The 27134-nt window shown below is 53.6% G+C and overlaps 1 protein-coding gene across 2 annotated transcripts; it reads right to left on the reverse strand.

Annotated features, from left to right (window-relative positions):
• Nucleotides 1-548: 548 nt before the first annotated feature.
• On the reverse strand, nt 549-27134 carry ENO4 (enolase 4). 2 transcript variants are annotated; one of them, XM_066601383.1, is made up of 13 exons: nt 26983-27134; nt 26670-26798; nt 21088-21272; nt 20096-20232; nt 10028-10197; nt 9704-9832; nt 7958-8026; nt 3640-3804; nt 3366-3491; nt 3007-3196; nt 2856-2923; nt 1649-1766; nt 549-1366 (listed from the first exon to the last, which is right to left on the reverse strand). In XM_066601383.1, exons 1-13 carry the CDS (start codon nt 27106-27108, stop codon nt 1245-1247), a joined length of 1734 nt encoding a protein of 577 aa, XP_066457480.1. In that variant the 5' UTR covers nt 27109-27134; the 3' UTR covers nt 549-1244. The 2 variants fall into 2 exon arrangements, with proteins under 2 accessions (XP_066457480.1, XP_066457481.1); XM_066601384.1 differs by lacking the exon at nt 3640-3804.

Here is a 27134-nt window from a genome sequence, read left to right on the forward strand (position 1 = left end):
CCCCCCACACTCAGAGACCACCAGCCCTGCGCGCCCCCCCCCCCCACACTCAGAGACCGCCAGCCCTGCCGCATCCACAGTCAGGGAGACTGCCAGCCCTGCCGCATCCCCGCCTCCCCAGTCAGAGAGACTGCCAGCCTTGCCCCACCACCATGTCAGAGAGACCGCCCCCCCAGCCTTGCCCTGCCCCCCAGTCAGGGAGACCGACCACCGTGCTCCACCCCTAGTCAGAAAGACCGCCAGCTCTGCCTTGCCCCTAGTCAGAGAGACCGTCAGCTCTGCCTCGCACCCAGTCAGGGAGACCGCCAGCCCTTCCCACCCACAGAGAGACTGCCAGCTCTGACCCGCTCACAGAGACCACCAGCCCTGCCCCGCCCCTAGTCAGGAAGACGGCCAGCCCTGCCCTGCCCCCAGTCAGAGAGACTACCAGCCTTGCCCCAGCCCCCAGTCAGGGAAGACTGCCAGCCCTGCCACCAGTCAGAGAGACTGCCAGCTCTGCCCCGCCCCCAGTCAGGAAGAACTCCAGCCTTGCCCCGCCCCCAGTCAGGAAGATCTCCAGCCCTGCCCCGCCCCTAGTCAGGAAGACCTCCAGCCCTGGCCCCGCCCCCAGTCAGGAAGATCGCCAGGCCTTCCTCGCCCTCAGTCAGGGAGACCGCCAGCCTTGCCCCACCTCCCAGTCAGGGAGAGCGCCAGCCTTGCCCCGCCCTCAGTCAGAGAGACCACTAGCCCTGCCCCACCCTCAGTCAGAGAGACTGCCAGCACTGCCCCGCCCCCAGTCAGGGAGACCGCCAGCCTTAGCCCACCCCCAGTCAGAGAGACCGACACCCTTGCCCCGCCCCCAGTCAGAGAGACCGTCAGCCCTGCGCCGCCCCCAGTCAGAGAGACCGTCAGCCCTGCGCCGCCCCCAGTCAGAGAGACCGTCAGCCCTGCGCCGCCCCCAGTCAGAGAGGCCGTCAGCCCTGCGCCGCCCCCAGTCAGAGAGGCCGTCAGCCCTGCGCCGCCCCCAGTCAGAGAGACCGTCAGCCCTGCGCCGCCCCCAGTCAGGGAGACCACCAGCCCCCCATCCTGCAGCTTCATTAGGATAGCCTCCTCCACACTCCCGTCACGGTGGCCATGTTCTCCCATCTTGCTCCTGGATCCATTCCGCACCCAGTCCAGGCTGTCTCCCCCATCCTACACACAGAGCGGCCGTCTCCCCTGTCCTGCAGTCCCATCAGGGCGGCCACCTTCACCCGATCCTGCAGTCATGCCAGCGGTAGAAGAGAGACTTTCAGCCCGTCTTTATCCTCCTCACTGGATTCTTCCGGACAGCTCAGGCTTTCTGGGTCGGTCCCGAATGTGGGAAATTCAAACTCTTTCTGCCGACCTGGACAAAAATGAAGAAACATTTTTAATCTGTAGAAATAATTATAAAAATCCCCCCAGTGCCCACAGCGCTGCACAGAGACAGCAATGGACCCCCAGAGTGCTGATCAGTCTCGTGACACATTCTCATGCCCTATGATTGGTGCAGCTAGAACCTGTTTTTGGGAGGACGGCTGTAGGATATAATGTAATATGGCCATTCTGCTCAACAATTCCCATTGTCAATGAGACAGATGCGACTTGTACTGTGGTCAGTGCCTCACCCCCATCCAGTGATTATTACCCAGAGTGCCACTGTGCGTCAGATCTTCCTCTATCGCAATGAGTCGGTTGTATTTGGCTGTCCTCTCACCGCGCAGCAGTCCTCCCAGCTTGATGAACCTCACACCAAGACCCACGGCCTGAGGAGAGTCACCAGAGAAACAAGTCAAGCGTTTTGTGCAGTCGTAGTATATGTGTATAGGGGCAAAGCTGCGCATTTTCTGATAGAGATGCTCCAATGTCAATTTGGCCCAGTTTAACCAATAAAATTGGTGTAAACACTTTGTGCCACCTCATGTGGCGTAGCAGGACATGGGAGCGATAAATGCAACAAGGTGCACCAACATTGCATACATTTGGTCACTGTTTAGACACTTTTGTTTAGCTTTACAAAACCTACAGGTTTGCTTACTTTGCCCCCAAATTTTGCAACACTTGCTGCAGCCACTGGGGAAGGTTGTGGTTTTCCATGGAAACAGCGCAACTGAATACTAAACCACAAGCACAGCGATACTGTAATACCATTCACCAGAATCCTAAGGCTCCTCTTCTTCCTGTGTGATCAGGACAAGGCCTCAAGACCCCTCCTCTTCCTGTGTGATCATGACAGGTTGCAGGGAGTCAGGCTCCTCCTCTTCCTGTGTGATCATGACAGGTTGCAGGGAGTCAGGCTCCTCCTCTTTCTGTGTGATCATGACAGGTTGCAGGGAGTCAGGCTCCTCCTCTTCCTGTGTGATCATGACAGGTTGCAGGGAGTCAGGCTCCTCCTCTTCCTGTGTGATCAGGACAGGTTGCAGGGAGTCAGGCTCCTCCTCTTCCTGTGTGATCATGACAGGTTGCAGGGAGTCAGGCTCCTCCTCTTCCTGTGTGATCATGACAGGTTGCAGGGAGTCAGGCTCCTCCTTTTCCTGTGTGATCATGACAGGTTGCAGGGAATCAGGCTCCTTTTCCTGTGTGATCAGAACAGGTTCCAGGGAGTCAGGCTGCTCTTCTTGTGTGATCAGAAAAGGTTCCAGGGAGTCGGGCTGCTCCTCTTCCCGCCTGATCAGGACAGGTTGCAGGGAGTCAGGCTCCTCCTCTTCCTATGTGATTAGCACAGATTGCAGGGAGTTAGGCTCCTCCTCTTCCTGTGTGATCTGGCAGGGAGTCAGGCTTCTTTTCTCCCTGGAAGATCAGTGTAGGAAGATACTGAAGCATCCGGCGACAATGACACCTAACAGGATAGATACCAGATCTACGATGCTGTCCTCCGAACACTCCTCCGATGTGCACCCCACGACTGTCGGACGCTTCTCTTCTGGAATGATAAAGTGGAGTGATGGGGGTCAGGCGCGATTTACCTCATTACAGTAAAGTGTAGGAGGAAGATTGTCTTCTCACCTTCGATCATCCGTACGGCCGTCAGCAGGTCAGACACCGTTGTCTCATTAGTCAGTTTAAGGATGGGGCTGCTGCAATCGGGAGCGTTACTGCCCTGCAGGAGCTCGCTCACTGATTTTGATGCCACATCCGCCATCAGGTAACATCTGGAGCCAACGGAGTTTCCCAGGGACTCCCACTGTTGTCTGTCCTGTCCAGATACAAACATAGAGAGGGATTAATACAGCGGATGGGTCAGAGGCCTCTTGTAGTCACCAAGTGATGACATCACAGCTCAACACTTATAACAGCCAGCATCTATACATAGAAGAGTTAATCATCATGTGCATTATAAAGGGTTAACAGGGAGGCGATGTTACCTCTTTCCTGAGTGGGTCCAGTAGCGCCACGATGGCGGCATGCCTATTAATTAAATCTACATACAGATCGACCATCTCGTCAGGACTCTTCCAGGTTCCGCTGACAACTTCGTATCTCCCTTTGTTCTGTGGGGGAGGGGGGGGATGTGTTTTTATTGCAGACGTTAAACAGGAAATTTTAACGAGGTCGAAGGTCACATGCGACAAATTAAACCGAACTTAACAGATGAGAACGAAGAACACTTTCAATTAATCAGCGCCACTTGCTACTTACATAGTCCATTAATTCGTGGGCTGCGCAATTGATGGCTAAATAAACGTTCGTTCCCAATTCTAGGCCGAGCTGCTCGCAGGCGTCTCGAATTAACTCTAGAGGTTGATCGAGGCGGTCACATGTGAGGACGAGGCAGCCCAGCGGTGACACGCTCCTAATTACCGACTGATGGAATTAAATACAAAGAATAATGAAGATTTAACACAAATCAGGAGACTTGGGGCAGAGCCAACAAAATGGCAACGACGAAGATCAGACGCCCGAAAGAAGACAGAAAAGTGGAGTTTCCATCACTGCAGCATAAGCAGCCGCCATTACAAACGGTTAAAGTCCCCAGAAATCATAACAGGTAAAAAGTTCAGTAGATTTATTATCGCCGTACTGCGCCATTTCTATCTGAAAAAGTAAACAGCTGGTAACGCTGTGAGACGTCTTTCCAAGATGACAAGAGCGTGGCCTCGGCTGCCAAGGACCACTCTTTCCTCCCCTTCAGACCCCTCTGTCCCCTCCTCTACACCTCCCTGTCCCACTGACCCCTCTTGCCCAGGCTCCTCTTTCCCCCCTCCTTCTAGACCCTTCCATTCCTCCACCCTCCAGACTCTTCTCCATCTCTACAGACCTTTCAGCTCCCCCTTCCCTCCAGACCCCTCGGCTCTCCCTCCCTCTAGACTCCTCGGCTCCTCCAGACCCCTTGGCTCTCCCTTCCCTCCTCACCACTTGACCCCTTGGCTCCCCCTTCCCTCCAGACCACTTGACCCCCTTTGCTCCCCCTTTCCTCCAGACCTTTCTCCCTCCCTCCAGTCCCCTCGGCTCCCCCATTTCTTCCAGACCCTTCTCTTCAGACCTTTTGGCTTCCCCTTCCCTCCAGACCCCTTTGGCTCCCTCCAGACTCCAGACCCCTCCACTCCCCCTTCCCTCCAGACCCTTCTCCCTCCCTCCAAACCCGTTGGTTCCCCCTTACCTCCGGACCCTTCCCTCTTCAGACCTTTTGGCTTCCCCTTCCCTCCAGACCTCTCGTCTCCCCCTTCCCTTTAGACCTTTCGTCTCCCCCTTCCCTTCAGACCCCTCGGCTCCCCCTCCCTACAGACCCTTCTCCCTCCCTCCCGACCCCTCGGCTTTCCCTTCCCTCCAGACCCTTCTCACTTCAGACCTTTCGGCTTCCCCTTCCCTCCAGACCCTTCTCCCTTCAGACCTTTCGTCTCCCCCTTCCCTTCAGACCCCTCGGCTCCCTCTTCCCTTCAGACCCCTCGGCTCCCCTTTCCCTCCAGACCCCTTGGCTCCGCCTTCGCTCCAGACCCTTCTCCCTCCCTCCCCCTCGGCTTTCCCTTCCCTCCAGACCCTTCTCCCTTCAGACCTTTCGGCTTCCCCTTCCCTCTAGACCCTTCCTCCTTCAGACCTTTCGTCTCCCCCTTCCCTTCAGACCTTTCGTCTCCCCCTTCCCTCCAGACCTTTCGTCTCCCCCTTCCCTCCAGACCTTTCGTCTCCCCCTTCCCTCCAGACCTTTCGTCTCCCCCTTCCCTCCAGACCTTTCGTCTCCCCCTTCCCTCCAGACCCCTCGTCTCCCCTTTCCCTCCAGACCCCTCGTCTCCCCCTTCCCTCCAGACCCCTCGTCTCCCCCTTCCCTCCAGACCCCTCGTCTCCCCCTTCCCTTCAGACCTTTCATCTCCCCCTTCCCTTCAGACCTTTCATCTCCCCCTTCCCTTCAGACCTTTCATCTCCCCCTTCCCTTCAGACCTTTCATCTCCCCCTTCCCTTCAGACCTTTCATCTCCCCCTTCCCTTCAGACCTTTCATCTCCCCCTTCCCTTCAGACCTTTCATCTCCCCCTTCCCTTCAGACCTTTCATCTCCCCCTTCCCTTCAGACCTTTCATCTCCCCCTTCCCTCCAGACCTTTCATCTCCCCCTTACCCTCCAGACCTTTCATCTCCCCCTTACCCTCCAGACCTCCCTAGCTACCCCTTCACTTCAGACCCTCTCTGCCCCTTCCCCCCCCCCCCCCTCAGGTCCCTTCTCCCCCCCCCCCCCCAGGTCCCTTCTGCCCCGCTCCCCCTCCAGTGATTTTTAAGTTGCCCACAGTAAATAATAGGCAGGTTTTATGTGAAATCGCTGAAAAATAGGACGTGCTACAATTTTTCTATCTTGTGGCATCACTGTGAGAAGGGCCGCACGTGTAAATAGACGCTGAAGATAAGAGGTTTGATTTTTGTACGACTCGCAACCTACAAACTCAAGAAAATTGCCCGCATAAATACGTCCGCAGTCAGTCGGTAGGTCGTGGCATGGGGCAGGAGATCCTCTCTTCGGATGGGATCTTTGGAATGTCAGCTGAATCTCAATCCCTTCCTTAAAGGGGATGTCAAGAAAAACATGGCTGGTTTCTTCCAAACACAAGGATCAGCGTGGTGGGAAAAATGGCAGCCATATCCATATCCCGGCCCACCCCTTTAAGGAGTCTCTGGAACGGGGAACCTGCCTGGTGTTCTTTGGAATCTTTCCCCTTGTATTCCGGACAAGTCAACTTTCGGTCACAAGCGACACGGGTACATGAGCGTGCACACTGCGAGATGGGTACATGAGTGCCCACACAGCGACACGGGTACATGAGCGCGCACACTGCGAGATGGGTACATGAGTGCCCACACAGCGACACGGGTACATGAGCGTGCACACTGCGAGATGGGTACATGAGTGCCCACACAGCGACACGGGTACATGAGCGTACACACTGCGAGATGGGTACATGAGTGCCCACACAGCGACACGGGTACATGAGCATACACACTGCGAGATGGGTACATGAGTGCCCACACAGCGACACGGGTACATGAGCGCCCACACAGCGACACGGGTACATGAGCGCCCACACGGCGACACGGGTACATGAGCGTGCACACGGCGACACGGGTACATGAACGCGAAACAGCGACACGGGTACATAAGCGCGCACACAGCGACACGGGTACATGAGCGCGCACACAGCGACACGGGTACATGAGTGCCCACACAGCGACACGGGCACATGAGCGCCCACACAGCGACACGGGTACATGAGCGCGCACACAGCGACACGGGTACATGAGCGCGCACACGGCAACACGGGTACATGAGCGTGCACACTGCGAGATGGGTACATGAGTGCCCACACAGCGACACGGGTACATGAGCGCCCACACAGCGACACGGGTACATGAGCGCGCACACAGCGACACGGGTACATGAGCGCGCACACAGCGACACGGGTACATGAGCGCGCACACAGCGACACGGGTACATGAGCGCCAACACAGCGACACGGGTACATGAGCGCCCACACAGCGACACGGGTACATGAGCGCGCACACAGCGACACGGGTACATGAGCGCGCACACAGTGACACGGGTACATGAGTGCGCACACAGCGACACGGGTACATGAGTGCCCACACAGCGACACGGGTACATGAGTGCCCACACAGCGACACGGGTACATGAGTGCCCACACAGCGACACGGGTACATGAGCGCGCATATTGCGGCATGGGATACGTGAGCGCGTGCACAGGGACACGGGATACGTGAGCGCGCACAGGGACGTGCATACACATGTACGCACAGCGGTGCGGCCTACACCGTGCACGCAGTACGCACAGTACATGACTACACAGGGCTGATGGCGTTTTACAGCAATGATTGCGACGATTATGGCAGATTTTCCCGGCGGGACGGACGGATGAGGGACAGGTGGATTGTGTGACCACAGAGAGAAGTGAATAAAATAAGTCGCCATTGTTCCCCCGCGCTCCGCGCCGCCGCACCCCTCCAGGTGTATTGTCTGCCCCGAACCCATTACAGCGTGTTAATTGCATTATACCGCACGGTTTTGTAATTCCATCATTGCCAGCAATTTAAGCTGGCAGCATAAAAAGGGGAAGGGGGAGCGGAATATACATGGAAGCCGCCTGTCACCGTGTTATTACTGAAGGTTCCCGCCAGCGGGGGGTCATTATCTACACTACCGATACTGCAGCGCTGCTCCGCGACTCATTTACATGTAATGGTGAGCGACTAATGCCTGACCCAAGAACAGTCAGTATACAGGAAGGTCAATATATATATACAGAGAGAGAGAGAGGTGATATATACAGGGGAAGATCTATACAGTCAGTATACAGGGGGAGATGTATATACAGTCAGTGTACAAGAGAGGTGATCTATATAGTCAGTATACAGGGGAAGATATATTATGTCAGTATACAGGAAGGTCAATATATAGCAAGAGTGTACAGGAGATGTGATATATACAGTCAGTATACAGGGGGAGATATATGCATTACACTTACTCCACTCTTACTCTGCATCTCCACCTGCTTCTGTATCTGTGTCTGAAGGGATGAGGCCAGATCCAAGCTCTGGAAGTAACAGATACAGTATATCAGCCAGAGGTGCGGTATACTGCTGACAGGTGGAGTATATCAGTAGCATATACAGTATACAGCCATGGTATATCCGTCAGATGACATCCCTATGGTTACTGTGCAGACGTTATATATCAGTGCTGTAGAATGTATGTAAGGATATACTCACATGTAGCAGTTGTACTGCAGTATATGCCGTGCGGCCAAGGACCACAGTCCAACTGCTATATGTGAATATACCCCAAGTTGGAGGAGAGTGGTCCGACCGGCTGACCTGAGCAGGATAATCAGACCGTCAGCTATATACTGGGATGAATCCCTGGCCTGTGGTGGGGAAGGGGGTCTCTATCCCTCCTCTACACTATCCTAACCACCATGGTGAGTGAGGGGTCTGTATCTATGGGGGTCCCACCCATCACCTGACCACCATGGTGAGTGAGGGGTCTGCATCTGTGGGGGTCCCACCAATCACCTGGCCACTATGGTGAAGCAGGGGTCTGTATCTGTGGGGGGTCCCACCTATCACCTGACCACCATGGTGAGTGAGGGGTCCGTATCTATGGGGGTCCCACCCATCACCTGACCACCATGGTGAGTGAGGGGTCCGTATCTGTGGGGGTCCCACCTATCACCTGACCACCATGGTGAGTGAGGGGTCCGTATCTATGGGGGTCCCACCCATCACCTGACCACCATGGTGAGTGAGGGGTCCGTATCTATGGGAGTCCCACCCATCACCTGACCACCATGGTGAGTGAGGGGTCTGCATCTGTGGGGGTCCCACCAATCACCTGGCCACTATGGTGAAGCAGGGGTCTGTATCTGTGGGGGTCCCACCTATCACCTGGCCACTGTGTCGGGTGAGGGGGTCTGTATCTGGGGTCCCACCTATCACCTGACCACCATGGTGAGCGAGGGGTCTGTATCTGTGGGGGTCCCACCAATCACCTGGCCACTATGGTGAAGCAGGGGTCTGTAATTGTGGGGGTCCCACCCATCACCTGGCCACTATGGTGAGCGAGGAGTCTGTATCTGTGGGGGTCCCACCTATCACCTGGCCACTGTGTCGGGTGAGGGGGTCTGTATCTGGGGTCCCACCTATCACCTGAACACCATGGTGAGTGAGGGGTCTGTATCTGTGGGGGTCCCACCAATCACCTGGCTCCTATGGTGAAGCAGAGGTCTGTATCTGTGGGGGTCCCACCTATCACCTGGCCACTGTATCAGGTGAGGGGGTCTGTATCTGGGGCCCCACCTATCACCTGGCCACTATGGTGAGCAAGGGGTCTGTATCTGTGGGGGTCCCACCAATCACCTGGCCACTGTGGCAGGTGAGGGGGTCTGTATCTGGGGTCCCACCTATCACCTGGCCACTATGGTGAAGCAGAGGTCTGTATCTGTGGGGGTCCCACCAATCACCTGGCCACTGTGGCAGGTGAGGGGGTCTGTATCTGGGGTCCCACCTATCACCTGGCCACTATGGTGAAGCAGAGGTCTGTATCTGTGGGGGTCCCATCAATCACCTGACCACCATGATAAGCGAGGGGTCTGTATCTGTGGAGTCCCACCCATCACCTGGCCACTATGGTGAAGCAGGCGTCTGTATCTGTGGGGGTCCCACCTATCACCTGGCCACTGTGTCGGGTGAGGGGTCTGTATGTGGGGTCTCACCTTGGCCATCGCAGTCCCCGGCTGTGGGATCACCATGATTTCTTTCATGAGCTTGAGTTTCCCTGGGGAGGATTTGGCGCAGCTCAGCAGTGAGATCAGCGGCGTCGGTATCGCCAGTTCTGGGGGCGGCTGTGGGGGCAAATTATTACAGAGGAGGAGGGTCAGATTTACCCCTAGGAGTCAAAGTTCATGAAGGCAGAGAAAGGCCTGGGTACTTAGGAAAACAGCTAAATATAAATAATTATGTAAATGAAGATGATTATGTAAATGAGGGACGGAGCACATGTCTGATTTGTAGCTGAGGGACCAGGATGTTGGCGGTACCTGCTGTTGCTTTAACGCTGCTATGTAGGAGTACAGCGGGAGATCTCGGAGGGCTGCACTACTCTTTACTACAGCCAGTGACACCGCCGCCATTGCCAGGGCGCCCCTGATGGCCGGTTCTTCAGGCTCCGCCGGTGGGGGGGGCTTCTCTGATGCTGCCGCCTTCTTACCTACAGAGATTTAATGCGAGAGTTAGAGGAGAACTACCATCAGTGGTCTACGAGATGAGAACTACCATCAGTGGTCTACGAGATGAGAACTACCATCAGTGGTCTACTAGAAGAGACCACCACAGGAGAATGAGCAGAACCGAGCATGGAAATATGGGGCGTGTCTTATATAACAGAACCAAGGGCCCCACTGAGGCTGAGAACCAGGGGCCCCAAGTCCACATCTCCACATCGATGAACTGGGATCAGCAGAAAAAATGAAATCTCCCAGCATCCTCTGCTGGTTCAGTGTCCGCACAGGGCAGCTTCTGGCGATTTGCATGCTGGGAAGCTTCAACTTCCACTAGAAACTGTACAGCCATCTGATGTTGGAGACGCTGACTGCTACCATGTAGTACAGCTAATAATAGGAGATGTGTCCATCAGCTTGCTGACTGTTTCTAGTAACAACCAGCAGAATAGTGAGTGCAGCTCTGGAGTATAATACACGATGTAACTCAGGATCAGTACAGGATAAGTAATGTATGTACACAGTGACTCCACCAGCAGAATAGTGAGTGCAGCTCTGGAGTATAATACAGGATGTAACTCAGGATCAGTACAGGATAAGTAATGTATGTACACAGTGACTCCACCAGCAGAATAGTGAGTGCATCTCTGGAGAAGGTTGGGTGTGTGAGAGCTCTGCAGGATCCAGGGTGTGGTCAGCAGTGAGAGGAATCTTACCCAGCCAAGGTTACAGGTGCTGGGCTTGCTCCAGCCATGGAGTCCCAGACCTCCTCCCTCTGGCTTCGGTCAGGGGGAGGGAGGACTGCACCCCAGGAGGGGAGAAGATCAGGTCAGAGTGGCAGCAATGTCACCCTGACTCCCCTGGAGGAGCCCAAGATGACTCGGAGCCAGAGGAAGAGAGTGGAGGACCATGCTGAAAAACAACGTACGCAGGCAAGTTGGGCTGATCGCAGGGAGGGCGAGTCAGTAACGGATGTGGCAACCCGTATCGCCAAATATATGAAGGACTATGGACATGTCGGGAGGCAGCTGAATAAATATACGCAGGAGCTGCACGCTGCCCGACATGATGCGAAGCGGGCAAAATCCCGTACCAGGAAACTGGCCATATCACGGCAGATTGAAGCTTGTGAGGAGGCCATTGAGTTTTATGCGGAGGAGAGGGAAAGGATCCTGGAAAGAAGTGGGCCTTTCAAAGAAAAACTGTTAAATGACGAGAGGTTTATCAAAATGGCGTCTGTGAGCAGCGGTGCTATTAAAGAGCGCTCTGCCAGGCACTCCAGCAGCAGCAGCTCGGTGGAATCCGATGCTGCTCAGGATGGTCGAGCTGGGTGCTCTGGAGAGCAGCAATCAGCACTGCCAGGTGGGACTACAGGGCCCAGCATCCCAGCTGAACAGGTCAGCCTGCCCTCCACGTCGGGCGAGTCTGATTCAGAGGACACTGATGATAGCTGCAGCAGTAGTGGAGAGGGGGCGCTGATAATGCGGCAGATACAGCTGCAAGAGTCCCCAGAGAGGCTGCAGTCTTGCTATTTCGGGAATGATTTACCCCCGGAGACCTCAAGCAAAAAGAGGAGGAAAAAGGAAAAAACGTATATTGAAGAAAAGTTTGTTTATGTCACCAAGCACTCTGGTTTGGCTGCAAAGTCAAACCAGGGTGGTAACCCTGAGCTCCTAGTCCCGGGCTCTGTGGTGGGTCCGGTGCAGGGGACTGGGGAAGAGAGGGTTAATGCGGCCCAAAACTCCAAGCCCGCTTGTGCTAGTAGTGGGAATGGAGGAGTAAAGGAGGTGGAGAAGAGCATTGGGAAAGCGAAGAGTCGCGGCCAGTCCAGAGGTGCTGGCGCTGTTGGTCACGTCCCAGTGGGAGGGGGGCGTGATCCGGCACCAGGTCCCACCGGTGGTGGCTTAGCTGTCCCCCCTGTGTCCCTAAAGCGCCTTTCCGGTGCGGAGGGGGCGCAGGGGGTGGTGGCTGGGTCTGCCGATCCTCCCACACATGGTAAAGATCCTGCAAGGAAAGTTGGAGGAACTACAACTCCTAGAGTGGCTAAGGTGGGCGGAGCTACAGCCACCAATGTCCAGAGAAATGTTGAAGTGCATCTTCAGCCACCCACCGGAAGTGCCATGGACTTTCCCTCAGGGCATAAAGGGAAAGTTAATGGTAAAGATTACATGGGTCCTGGTCCAGCAGCGAATGGAGAAGTGAGTGCGGTAATGGATGCGGCTGTTGGTACCCCTGCTGCCCCTGTTCCTGCTGCCCCTGTTCCTGCAGGAACAGCTGTCCCCGGTTCCCCGGCAAGTATGCCACCTTGTGTACGGGTGGGTGGGGCTTCGGAGGGTAGTCAGGGCGTGGGTCAGGATCCAGTCGCCCCTCCAGCGGCGACAACATCTGGTAGAAGTTATGCCAGTGTCGCCGCTGGAGGGAGGGGAGAGGCGTCCTCCTCGTCTTTGGGCTCTGGGGACGGCGTTTTGCAACAGCGCCTCCTGGAGGCCTTGAGGAGGGGGGAGAGCTCGATGAATGTAGGGGGCAGAGTTGTGGATTTGTCTCTCTGGGTGGAGAGACATGGTCTTGGTGCCTTCCGAGAACAAAGGGGGGAGACTGTCTGGTCCCTGCCGACAACCGGGCAGGACATTGGTCGTAGGAATGTGGCCCGTCTTCAGTGGAGAGGCAATGACGCGTGCCCATCCAGGAGTAAGGTGGTGGAGCTTCTGCTGAAGATGGGTTTCAGGGCAAATGACATCTATGCCCTGATCCATCCTCATGGCACGTCTGAGTTCGACATCAGCTTTGCTCGCCCAGAGGGCCTCGAGCTCTTCTGGGGGAATTATGAGCTGATGAAGGACGAGCCCGGCTGGCGCGGTTTCGCTGCACAAGTGGTAACCCGCCAGACTGGAGTCAAGAGAGTGACCGTTTTGACTCGTAACGAGTCCCTCTCTTGTTATGATATCATGACTTGGATAAGTCGGTACGGAGAGGCGGTGGATATGCCCAATAAGAACCGGGATGAACACGGCATCTGGTCCGGAGCCTGGACGTTTATGGTAAAACTTAAGCGTTCAGGGAATTCGGTGGCCCACATACCATCCGCGGCCTTCCTTGGCAGGGATCGTATCTTGGCCTTCTACCAGGGGCAGCCGAAGCTCTGTCACAAGTGCGGCGACCCCACACATTTGAGTGCAGCCTGTAACGTCATCAAGTGCGCTCTGTGTGGCGAGGTAGGTCATCTTGCGGCATCTTGTGCAGAGATTAGGTGTCACCTGTGTGGTGACCTCGGTCACCCATTCAGTCGCTGTCCGCGCTCTTTCGCCAATGCGGTCATGGCCCCAGCGGAGGAGAGCCGTGAGGTTGCTTCTGCAGGGGAGGGGACCAGCAGAGGCGATGGAGCCCAGGAGCCAAGGAAGAACAAACATGCTGGGGCAGCCAAGCTAAGGCGCCAAGAGAAGCGCGGAAGGGGCAGGGAGCTGGTAGAAACCCAGGTGGCAGGTGGGTCAATGCTGGCCCCTGCTCCGGACGCAAATCATGTGGCTGAGGCTCCAGGGGACAGGGAGCTGGATGAGGAGGTCAGGAGGATCCAAAGGGAAGAGGATGCCACTTACTCAGATTCTTCCCACTATGAAAGTGTGGGTGAGGGCAAGGATGAGTGGCAAAAGAAAAAGCGCAAGCAGGGCTCCAAGAAAATGAAAAAAAGGGAAGGGAAATCTTCCCCTGCAACGGGCCAGGTGCAGGAAGGCAATCCAAACTCTCCTCTTGTTGGGCTCTCCAACAGGTACCAAGCTCTCTCGTCCTCGGAGGGAGAGGTGCCTAGGACAAGCGTGAGGCCTACAGGGGGTGCTGAGCCTTCCTCTTGTGGGGGTTTGGTGACATCCAGGGGGAGGGCTGGCCCAGAGCCCAGTGGCAAGGAGGACGAGGTTGAGGAGCCCCTTGCCATGGACCTTTCAGTGTCCAAGAAACGTGGCAAGGGGTCATCCTCAGACCCTGATGAGAAGGGGGGTGGGAAGAAGAAAGCCATCTAACTCAATCACCAATGATGGCGGCACCCGCTCCGTTGACGCTGGCATCCATTAATGTTGCCAGCATTAAGTCTGATATGGCTAGATTTGCGGCCTTTGATTTTCTCGGCCGCGTTGAAGCCGACATTTTGTTTTTGCAAGAGACCAGGCTGCCAAATTTGGCAGCTGTGCACAAGGCAAGGAGGGAATGGAGGTCTGGTCCATCTTATTGGTCTCTTGCGGCCGAGCCATATAGCGGAGTGGCGGTACTTTTTACCGCAGCAGTTGAATGCCGACGGGTTATTGAGTTAGAAATAGGGAGGTGCCTGATCCTGGATGAAGGGACAAGAGCTTCGGCTAATCAACATCTATGGTCCCCAAACCAAGCGGGACCGCAAGGATCTCTTTATGAGGATCAAGCCGTACCTTTTTACTAGTCGGCAGGTGATCTTTGGGGGTGACTTTAACGCAGTCACGAGGACCCGTGACAGGGGAGGCTCCCTAGGCAAGCTGACTTATGATAGCGTCGCGCTTAATAGCATAGCTAGCGAAGCTCGCCTGGTGGATGTCCACATCCGGCACACCCCAGGCCACGCGGGTTTCACCTATTATAGAGGCGAGTGCAGGTCTAGAATAGATAGGTTTTATTTGAAGGAGGAAGCCATCTCTTCACCAGTTTCTGTTGTTGAGGTGGAATTCTCCGACCACTGTCTGATTTTGTTTTCCCTGAATGTTGCAGAGACCCCCCGGATGGGTAGAGGCTTATGGAGGCTGAATTCATCACTCCTGGAGGAAGCAGAGATAAGACAGTCCTTTGAGGATTTTCTGCAGAGCCAGGTACCATTACTGGATCTTTGTAGCAGTAAGTCAGAGTGGTGGGAGATGTTCAAGATCAGGGCTGCGAGGTTCTTCCGCCAGCTCTCTAGCCTCAGGAGCCTGAGTAAGTACCGTCTTTATCAGGGCCTGAGGAGGAAACTCGAACATCTCGTCTTGACTGGAGGTAGCCGCGAGGAGATCTCCAGAGTGAAGTCTTTGCTCAAAGGGTGCCAGTATAATAGGCACGCATCTTTGGTTTTTGAGAGGGACTTCGGGAAGTACCACTCACCTGACCCTTACAGAAACTGCAAGATGTCAGTGAATCGTAAAGTTGTCAGTGGACTGGTCGATGGTACGGGATCTCTGAACAGGTCCAGATCAGGGATTCTGGAAGTCATCAGATCCTTCTACTCGCAACTTTTGAGAAAGAGGGATCTAGATTGAGATGTGATGTCGGCTTTCCTGGCTGAAGCTGTTCCTGAGCCAGGGGATGACATCTCCCTTAATGTTTTGACAGAGGAGATCAACATAGAGGAAGTTAAACTGGCGATTGATGGGCTTGCGCTCAAAAAATCGCCAGGACCGGATGGCTTAACATCCGAGTATTATAAAACCTTTAAGGACCTCTTGAGTCCCCTCTTGACTGAGGTTTTCAATGAGTGTCTTTCCTCAGTCAATGAGGAGGTCGGCTTTGATCCTTCTGTCAAAGGGTAAAGACTCGAGCCGTATTGAGAACTGGCGTCCCATAGCGCTTCTCAATACGGACAGGAAGGTTCTGGCAAAAGTGCTGTTTAATCGGCTGGTCAAGTTTGCACCCCGGCTCCTCTCGGGCGCCCAGCATTGCTCTGTTCCAGGCCGTAGCACCTTTGGTGCTGTTCTAGGTGTCCGGGAGGCAGTGGAGCAGGGTAGGGCTGGTCACTGGGAGGGGTACCTGCTGTCCTTGGATCAGGCCAAAGCGTTTGATCGGGTTAATCACGAGTACCTCTGGTCTGTTCTTCTGAGATATGGCCTGCCAGTGGGGTTTGTCAATTGGCTCAAGACATTGTACGCGGGGGCTGAGACTTTCCCGCTAGTGAACGGTTGGGTCGGCCACCCATTTGAGGTTGGGTCTGGCGTCCGTCAGGGTTGTCCTCTGAGCCCCTTGCTGTACGTGTTTGCCATTGATCCTTTCCTTAGGATGATTGATGGTGGGCCTATGGCGGGGGTCGGGATGGATCGGGCGGTGTCGGAAGCCACCCTCAGGGTGGCAGCGTACGCTGATGACGTCACCGTCTTTGTGTCCTCGAGGGGGGAGGCAGAGTACGTGATGGCAGAGGTGGATCGCTACTCGGAAGCATCTGGGTCCGGCATCAACTGGGATAAGTGCGAAAGTCTCTGGTTAGGAAGGGGAGATCCTACATTTAGTCTCCCGGACACCCTTCCAGTGCCCCAGGACTCGGCTAAAGTTCTCGGCATCAAATTTGGCCGGGGAGATTACCCCATGCAAAATTGGGTGGTCAGGCTCGATGGTGCCACTCAGAAGGTGGCCCAGTGGAAGGGTTGGTCTTTGATCCTTCGGGAAAGGGTTAACCTGATCAAAACATACCTGCTCCCTTTATTCATCTACCTGGGCAGCGTATGTATTTTGCCAGAGCCTCTCTGGACCCGGGTCTACAACCTGTTCTTCCTAATGTTGTGGGGGAACAGGTTGAACCTAATTAGGTGAGATGTCACATATCGCACGAGGAGACTAGGGGGGTTATCTATGGTCAACCCCGTGGTGTTTCTCGTAAACACCTTTGTTAAGATCAATATAGGCAACCTCTGGCAAGAGAGGGCTCCTCCGTGGGTATTCTCCTGTTGGGGGTGGCTTCGGCCTTTCTTCCAGGAATGGGAGACTGGAGGGCGAGTGAAGGATCTTCGCACGCCGCACGGGCATCTTCCGGCTTACGCTGCCGTGGTTCTGAAGATGATACGTCGGTGGGGTCTGGGGATGTGGGAGATCAGAACTCTGTCGAGGAAACTCCTCGATAAGAGGGTTCTGTTGACCCATTTCCAGAAGCCCCTGGCGCTCAAGGACTGCCCAAGTCGGGACCTGGAGGGAGGGTTACGTTTATTGAATTCTGACAGGATCCCCTTGAAGTTTTGGGACTTGACTTGGTGCTGTTTCCACGGGAGACTGTATGTAAGGGGCAACTTGAAGAGCAGGCCTCTGGTGGATAGGGGTTGCCCCCGCCAGGAGTGCAGCAACGTACTGGAAAGCATGGAGCATTTCCTGCTTCAGTGTCCCTTTAATACAGAGGTGTACAAACGGGTGGGAGCCTCCATTGGTTGGCCCAGGTTGGCACGCCTCTCGTATGCGGAATGGGTCTATGGGGCATTCAGGGACCTTGGTGGCAGGGACCGGTGCACTTTATTCTTAGTCAGCCTAGTGGTCAGGTTTCACATTTGGAATGCACGGTGTTTAGTTTCGACGGAAGAGAAAATCCTCCCCGTGGATGAGGTGAATAGAAACATCCTGGGTGACCTGGTGAAGGTGCGCTCTCTGGATTATGAGAGGTTGGGCACGACTAAGGCCTCTCTCCTATGGAGAGGGTTTGTATTTCGTTAGGGACAGTCTTCTTATTGATAGGGTCTTTGTAGGGACAGAATAGGGAGAGGTAGGGACAGTTTCTCTGGAGTAAGTTTTAGGGAAGGAGTAGGGACATTGTAGGGACGGATTAACTATAGGGATAGTGTTTCTCTATTTGGTCGGTGCCCGGCTTATCATATCCAGTCCTTGTGGAGGGCTGAGTGTGACACTAGTAGAGTTTTTGTTTTTGGTCAAAGATCAGGTATGTACGGCTGCAGGTAACTGAACCTTAGGCTTTCGGGTATTAATATGTAGTGTTGGTTTGTAGTTGTGTAGTATAAGAGATGTTATATGTTATGTTATGTTTTGTTTTGTATATAGGGCTAGGGGTTATAGATAGGTTGGGTGGGGGTTTATTGGGGGGAGGGGGGGATTTATGCCTCAGCCGTAGCTTGACACATCCCGGACAATGAACACTGGGCACGGACTGTTGGTGCGGGCGTGGCCCTCAGGCTGCGGCGGGCAGGGTGTGTGTATGCGGTGTAGCTCGGCTCGTCCTGGACATAGACATTGAGCACGGACTTGGGATGCAGGCGTGGCTCCCATGCTGCACCGTAGAGGGTTGTTTGGGGTGTGTGGTGGTTTGGTCTGGGTATAGGGTTAGTTTAGGATTATGTGAGGTTTTATTCTTTAGGTGGTGGGCATTAAAAAAAAAAAAAAAATGGAAAAAATTAATAAAAAAAAAAAAATTACAAAAAAAAATATATGAAAAAAAAAAAAAAGGTATTGGGTTGTTCTTATTGCTATTACTTTTGTTATTGTTGTTTGCATTATTTTTATTATATAATTGCTTCAGTTATTAGTCAAGTTTTCTTTCTTCTGCTTTTTGGGATTTCAGGCTGGATCCTGTGAGTTAGGGATGTTTTCTTACATGTGTGTATATTGTTATATGTAGTATGTAGTATATATGTATTGGTGAGGATGAGTGAGTGTAGTTTTGGAGTGCAGGTTGGTGTAGTGTGCTGTATGTATTATTTGGACCAGATGGACCTTTTGCTTTTGCCCCCTTTATCCTGCAGTAAGGCAAAGTACAGTTAACACAAGTGATGATTTGGTTTGGTTTTATGTTTATGTCTTATGCCAAGTGAGCGATATTTATGTTCTGTTTATTGTTATGTTTTTCACTTTTATAATAAAAAGATCTACAGGATGTAACTCGGGATCAGTACAGGATAAGTAATGTATGTATACAGTGACTCCACCAGCAGAATGAGTGCAGCTCTGCAGTATAATACAGGATGTAACTCAGGAGCAGTACAGGAGAAGTAATGTATGTACACAGTGACTCCACCAGCAGAATAGTGAGTGCAGCTCTGGAGTATAATACAGGATGTAACTCAGGAGCAGTACAGGAGAAGTAATGTATGTACACAGTGACTCCACCAGCAGAATAGTGAGTGCAGCTCTGAAGGATAATACAGGATGTAACTCAGGATCAGTACAGGATAAGTAATGTATGTACACAGTGACTCCACCAGCAGAATAGTGAGTGCAGCTCTGGAGGATAATACAGGATAAGTAATGTATGTACACGATGACTCCACCAACAGAATAGTGAGTGCAGCTCTGGGGTATAATACAGGATGTAACTCAGGGTCAGTACAGGATAAGTAATGTATGTACACAGTGACTCCACCAGCAGAATAGTGAGTGCAGCTCTGGGGTATAATACAGGATGTAACTCAGGGTCAGTACAGGGTAAGTAATGTATGTACACAGTGACTCCACCAGCAGAATAGTGAGTGCAGCTCTGCAGTATAATACAGGATGTAACTCAGGATCAGTACAGGATAAGTAATGTATGTACACAGTGACCCCACCAGCAGAATAGTGAGTGCAGCTCTGGAGGATAATACAGGATGTAACTCAGGATCAGTACAGGATAAGTAATGTATGTACACAGTGACCCCACCAGCAGAATAGTGAGTGCAGCTCTGGAGGAAAATACAGGATGTAACTCAGGATCAGTACAGGATAAGTAATGTATGTACACAGTGACTCCACCAGCAGAATAGTGAGTGCAGCTCTGGAGTATAATAAAGCATGTAACTCAGGATCAGTACAGGATAAGTAATGTATGTACACGGTGACTCAAGCAGCAGAATAGTGAGTGCAGCTCTGGATTATAATAAAGGATGTAACTCAGGATCAGTACAGGATAAGTAATGTATGTACACAGTGACTCCAGCAGCAGAATAGTGAGTGCAGCTCTGGAGTATAATACAGGATGTAACTCAGGATCAGTACAGGGTAAGTAATGTATGTACACAGTGACTCCACCAGCAGAATAGTGAGTGCAGCTCTGGAGTATAATACAGGATGTAACTCAGGATCAGTACAGGGTAAGTAATGTATGTACACAGTGACTCCACCAGCAGAATAGTGAGTGCAGCTCTGGAGTATAATACAGGATGTAACTCAGAACTGCTGTAGGATAAGTAATGTAATCTATATGGCACGGTTTGGTGGTCTCACCTTTAGCACTCGCCTTCTTCTTGCTGGGTATGGGTGATGATGCAGCGGGTAGGATGGGTCCTGGAGGGGACACCGCTGTATCGCTCTCAGCCTCTCTCCTTTGTTCGTCTTCTTGCTTCTTCACCTTAAAATACTCGCTGAGGAGAAGCAGACGGAGCAGTGAGGAGCCGACACATCAACGTCTTCTAAGGAATGACATGAGCCGCGGGCTTGGATATTCTAGAAGCAGCCCTTCATACTCTTACGGCCCATTTTGACACAACGATTTTTTGAGCGATAATCGTTGTGTGTAGCTGCACTGACATTGTACAGTTTTCGTTATCCCGTCACTCATCGTTGTCTTTCATCGTGCTGACGATGAGCCTCATCAGGGATTCACAGCGGGATACAGCTGATACTATGGTTTCATCCCGCTCCCTGATGACAGGCTGGGTATGAAGAACGCAGCGGTCCAGCTCTGTTCTCCATACCCCGCTCTGAGTGCTCAGCTGTATAACAGCCGGGCGCTCCGTGCAGAGAACATCTGGATGCAGAAGACAAGCGGGGACACCCTGCTTGTCTTCTGCATCCTCCGCTCAGAACGCTCGGCTGTATAACAGCCCGGTGCTCGGAGCAGAGAACAGCTGGAGCGCCATGTGATCGCTCAACATTTGCGCGATCATCTTGCGCTCTAAATCACAGAACGATTATTGCTCAAAAGCCATCTTTTGAGCGATAATCGTTGTGTCTAAGTGGGCCTTTAGTGATGTTCCCTCCTCTGCATCAATGGTGCTGATAAGTGCCAGATTATCAGTTGTCTGGATTATCAGATGGTCTGAGAACAGTCTAGAAAACTGCATTATAAATGCAGAGGGCCGAGCAGGAGCCGGAACGATGACTGAACCTGCCATTATTCAGCCAGCCGCTCTGTTATATTGTAGTTCTTTGCTCATACCAGACTATCAGATGCTGGATTAGAAGAATTCCACAGGGATTCCATTCTCCGTACCCACCTCAGAAGCTGGTCGATGTTGGTCTGCTTGCTGGGCTCCATGCCTTTCAGTGCCGGTCCTATACAGTCTTGTATCCATCTGATGGCCGTCTCCACCGACTCCAGCCTCCATCTGTCAGCGTCGTCCGTTGTCTCACCGGTAAGGAGCGTCGCGGGGTCTATGGAGACGGCAGCCACACAGACTCTCTGCAGGGGTGACAAGATAGAAAAACCGCCGCCATTACACACAGAATGTCGCTATCGTGCGAGGCGCCGGGGCGAGCGTGAGCGCAAAAGACAAGATGCAAACATAGAAAACATAGCAAATGCGATGCAAATATAGAAAAACTGCAATTACAAAAAAAACCAAAAAAACATCAGAACGTGGTGGAAAGAAAGAGGCGCGATATACATGACTAACGATTCTTACATCTCATCGACTTTAATGGGAATCCGCACCAAAGATCACGCGGCGCAGACTTCTCTGTGTGCGGATATGTTAATTCATTCCAGACGCGGATTCCACGCACATATGAGCTCCACTGAACGAGGCTCGCCTGCGTCCGCGGCACGTCTAATGAGAACCCGCAGCTTTCTGACACAGACTGACAGTGACATCTGATTTTTAGGACCCGGATTTCCAGTTGTCTGAATGAGGCTTTTGGAAATGTTCCCAGATTGCACAATTTTTGCAGCGGAAAATCAACTACCAAATTTTTGGGTGGATTTCCATCAAAATCGTCACTAAAGGCAGCGTGTGACTTACGATGAATGATGGCGGACGGAGTGTAGTTATATATCTTTAGGAACTATTTCCGACAAGCGTTGGCGGCTGGAGCGCGGCTTTATATCTCTAGGACCCACTGGTAAAGGAGCGCTCCGGCCGTCATCACTCATCATATCTGTAGGGTTTACTTATGATGAGTGATGGTGGGCGGAATGCTCCTCTATGTCTAATTGCCAGGCAGAGGAGCACTGCTGTGTCCATAGGACCCATTAATGATGAGCGATGCTGGCCACAGCGCTCTCTTGTATGTGTTGGACCCATAAAGCAGCGCTCTGACTGTCATCACTCATCATATCTGTAGGATCCACAAATAAAGAGTGATTGTGGCTAGACGTCTCTTTATGTGTGTAGGATCTATTTACAAACCATGGCGGCCAGAGCGCTCCTTTATATCTGTAGGACTTATTTACAAACAGCAATCGGAGCAAGATTACTGCATTATAACAGTAGCACCCACTTACGACAAGCGATGGCGGCTGGAGCGCTCCTTTACATCTGTAGCACCCACTTACGACAAGCGATGGCGGCTGGAGCGCTCCTTTACATCAGTAGGACCCACTTACGACGCGTGATGGCGGCTGGAGCGCTCCTTTACATCTGTAGGACCCACTTACGACAAGCGATGGTGGCTGGAGCGCTCCTTTACATCTGTAGCACCCACTTACGACAAGCGATGGCGGCTGGAGCGCTCCTTTACATCTGTAGCACCCACTTACGACGAGCGATGGCGGCTGGAGCGCTCCTTTACATCTGTAGCACCCACTTACAACAAGCGATGGCGGCTGGAGCGCTCCTTTACATCTGTAGCACCCACTTACAACGCGTGATGGCGGCTGGAGCGCTCCTTTACATCTGTAGCACCCACTTACGACGCGTGATGGCGGCTGGAGCGCTCCTTTACATCTGTAGCACCCACTTACAACACACGATGGCGGCTGGAGCGCTCCTTTACATCTGTAGGACCCACTTACAACGCCCGATGGCGGCTGGAGCGCTCCTTTACATCTGTAGCACCCACTTACGACGAGCGATGGCGGCTGGAGCCCTACTTTACATCTGTAGGACCCACTTACAACGCGCGATGGCGGCTGGAGCGCTCCTTTACATCTGTAGCACCCACTTACGACGAGCGATGGCGGCTGGAGCGCTCCTTTACATCTGTAGCACCCACTTACGACGAGCGATGGCGGCTGGAGCACTCCTTTACATCTGTAGGACCCACTTACGACGAGCGATGGCGGCTGGAGCGCTCCTTTACATCTGTAGGACCCACTTACGACGCACGATGGCGGCTGGAGCGCTCCTTTACATCTGTAGGACCCACTTACGACGCGCGATGGCGGCTGGAGCGCTCCTTTACATCTGTAGGACCCACTTACTACGCGCGATGGCGGCTGGAGCGCTCCTTTACATCTGTAGGACCCACTTACTACGCGCGATGGCGGCTGGAGCGCTCCTTTACATCTGTAGGACCCACTTACGACGAGCGATGGCGGCTGGAGCGCTACTTTACATCAGTAGGACCCACTTACTACAAGCGATGGCAACTGGAGCGCTCCTTTACATCAGTAGTACCCACTTCCAACGCACGATGGCGGCTGGAGCGCTCCTTTACATCTGTAGGACCCACTTACAACGCAGGATGGCGGCTGGAGCGCTCCTTTACATCAGTAGGACCCACTTACAATGCACGATGGCGGCTGGAGCGCTCCTTTACATCTGTAGGACTCACTTACAACAAGCGATGGCGGCTGGAGCGCTCCTTTACATCTGTAGGACCCACTTATGACGAGCGATGGCGGCTGGAGCGCTCCTTTACAACTGTAGCACTTATTTACGGCAAGCGATGGCAGCTAGAGCGCTCTTTTACATCTGTAGGACCCACTTACAACAAGCGATGGCGGCTGGAGCGCTCCTTTACATCTGTAGGACCCACTTACGACAAGCGATGGCGGCTGGAGCGCTCCTTTACATCAGTAGGACCCACTTACGACAAGCGATGGCGGCTGGAGAGCTCCTTTACATCTGTAGGACCCACTTACGACAAGTGATGGTGGCTGGAGCGCTCCTTTACATCAGTAGGACCCACTTACGACAAGTGATGGTGGCTGGAGCGCTCCTTTACATCAGTAGGACTTCCTTACGACAAGTGATGGTGGCTGGAGCGCTCCTTTACATCAGTAGGACCCACTTACGACAAGCGATGGCGGCTGGAGCGCTCCTTTACATCAGTAGGACCCACTTACGACAAGTGATGGTGGCTGGAGCGCTCCTTTACATCAGTAGGACTCCCTTACGACAAGTGATGGTGGCTGGAGCGCTCCTTTACATCAGTAGGACCCACTTACGACAAGCGATGGCGGCTGGAGCGCTCCTTTACATCAGTAGGACCCACTTACGACGAGCGATGGCGGCTGGAGCGCTCCTTTACATCAGTAGGACCCACTTACGACGAGCGATGGCGGCTGGAGCGCCCCTTTACATCTGTAGGACCCACTTACGACAAGCGATGGCGGCTGGAGCGCTCCTTGACATCTGTAGCACTTATCATGTATGAAGCTATTTTCTCTGTTTCTTTTTTTGCTTCTTTTCTCCTTTTTGACATTCAGATGAAAACAGATAAAAGCGCGCCGCCTTAACCCCCCGGGCCGCTCGTCCTCCCCTTTCAGCCGTGGTGATCACATGGCGTTCTTTCCCGGTCGGATCGCTATGTGCGCTGATGCTTTATTCTCTGCTCTTTGATTCCAGCTGTGAGAAGTTCCAACGCAAGTGTCGTCTATGATGGCAGCCGGCACATTGTTCGCCCCCATAGAGGGTGACCTTGTGCTTTCATCTTCATTGAGCGCTGAAGTGCCGCCTCGTGTAACGGGCGGATTGTTCGCGGGATTATAGGAGATCGGCGTCGGAACTTCAATGTCGCTGTAATGTCATGAAAGGTGCCATGAAGTCTCAGGTGTCCTCGTGGAGGCGGCAGCTGCGCCGTCTATGGCACTCCAGCGATGGAGCTCGCCTGCGTGCGCGGCGGCTCTGTGATAGACTGTTCACACGTAGCCAAGGGTCCCCAATGACCCGGCCCGCTGGACTCGTCGCACGCGTACTATACCGTATAGAGCGGCGGGATCCACTACGACCTTCTGCCATAAACGTAACCGTGCGATGCGGCGGCCAATCGTCAGAGGAAGGATAAGCATCATGGCCGTCATTTAACTATGAGCGGGCGCAGATGTGCGCCAAACGGGGCAAGGTTTAGCATTATTAAAAACTGTCCGGACAGTGAAGGCCACACCCACTCCTGGCGAGCCACACCCATTTTATTGGCGATCTTCAAAACTGGCAAGAGCTGAGGAAATTCCGCCTCACCTGACCAGCGGCGCTGCGCGAACTACGGGCTGCCAGGTGCCGTGCGCAAGGCTGTGCTGACAACTCCCAGAATAGGGAGAAGAGGGGAGCGCTGAAAACGCCACAATCAGCCGCGAATACGAGATTTCAAGTCAGAATCCACACCGATGGTTTGGAAGCGAAAGGCTGCGGAATTTGCCGCTGCGGATATTTCGCAGCACTTCTTCCCCGTGAGAACGTGCCGTAAAGCGGCGGCCATAAAATAAGTCATGAAATGTGATAAAACGGGGAGTCAGGGAAGTGCCGTCCCATCCTCACCAGCGCTGTTTCCCCGCGAAGTTCGCGCACGGCAGCAGCCTGACTCTTGCTGCACATTTGTGCAAAATTCGTGCATCGCGGGATTTTCTCAAATGTGTGAAATTGGCCCAAATAAAACACTTGTTTACGTCCAAAGGCCAAAAAACCCATTTCGGAGCGCTTTGTGCTCACAGCTGAGGGCTTGTTACAGTGTATCAGTGCAGAGGATCCTCTGTGAACCGCACACAACACAAGTCCGCCTCCTTCATGCACTGATACATTGCAACGACCCCTGAACTGCGGGAAGGGAATATGACGGCTGCTTCTCAGGCCGCCTGCGCCAAAACGGATTTACATTGCAGAATGTGCGGTTGGCGTCCGTATTGCGGATCTGCAGCGAATACCGTTTATCTCATGCTGCGGGGAAACTGATTCTTCGCGTACACGAGCGGTAACCAATCGCGAATCTGTATGGCAACGGCGGCTCGCCGCGACCATTCGCATTACAGATGAAAAGAGAAAGAGACAGGTCTGCGCAGACGCCGGCCGGCCGGGTCGGGTTGCGCTGAGGGCTCCCGGATGCGGTATCCGACCTGTCCGCCTGCATCGCCGCAAACGCTGACCGTTCCTATTTACTGACACACGGCGGAGGTCGGCGCGGTCTGCGGGGGCTTCGCTCCAAACCTAACACTCATTTTGGTGGTAATTTGTGTAGAACGTCTTTTCCGGTGTTCGCTGATGACTCCTCCCCGTTTCCCGGCACGGGTGTATTATTCGCGAGGGGGCGCCCCCCGCTGGCGGACTGTTTAAAAGCATGGGGTTCATATTCATGCATTTCGCATCGCACAAATCTCGCACGATTTTCTCGGCCTTACTGGCAGCAAGCAGAGATCTTGACGACCGCGAGGGACAGAAACGCATTATTACATTTGCGCACCTGAAGGCGCCGCACGTTTATTTGGCGAGGGGGGAGGGGCTTCCAGCAGACGGACGGAGTTACTATCGGACGTATGACATCACACATGTCCACGCCGCCTCTTGGCACAGTCACACGTCTGGCGCCCATTACGAAGCGCGACACATCTGACTGCATCATATTGTGGTTCATGGCGCGGCGGTCTACGTAAACCTCTGGAAGCTGCGGAACCTCTTAGTATGAAGGGAGATGACACTCGCCGCACCTTGTCAGCGGTCCGCACTCTACACGCGACCTCGGCCTCCAGCGTCACCTTCCCACCGCCATCGAGGACCTTCCTCCCGCGGACGCCGCTGATGAGCGGAGGGGCTGACAGGTCAGCAAAGTAGTCGGCCTGTAAGACACAAATACGACAAGTGATGTAATAACCTGCGAATGACGTACAACCGCCCGCCGCCCTCCAGGAGCTCCGCCCACAACCACCAACTTACACCAAGCTCCACCCCCTCTATACTGCCGGACATTACATCCCTAGTAATATGGGGTGACGTCATCCCAGTACTATGTGACGTCATTACCAGCTGCCCGTACACGTCCTCCGGTCCCCGGTGATAGATGACGTTCAGAGCCTCCTCCAGTCTCTCCGGGACGTGCCGGGACCGGTAATAGTCGGCAGCGGTCCGCTGCAGGTGGCCCCGAGACATGGCTGTGGCCCCGCAGCTGGTTCCCA

Source organism: Eleutherodactylus coqui, chromosome 4 (genome assembly GCF_035609145.1).
Source record: "Eleutherodactylus coqui strain aEleCoq1 chromosome 4, aEleCoq1.hap1, whole genome shotgun sequence".
Taxonomy (NCBI): Eukaryota; Metazoa; Chordata; class Amphibia; order Anura; family Eleutherodactylidae; genus Eleutherodactylus; species Eleutherodactylus coqui.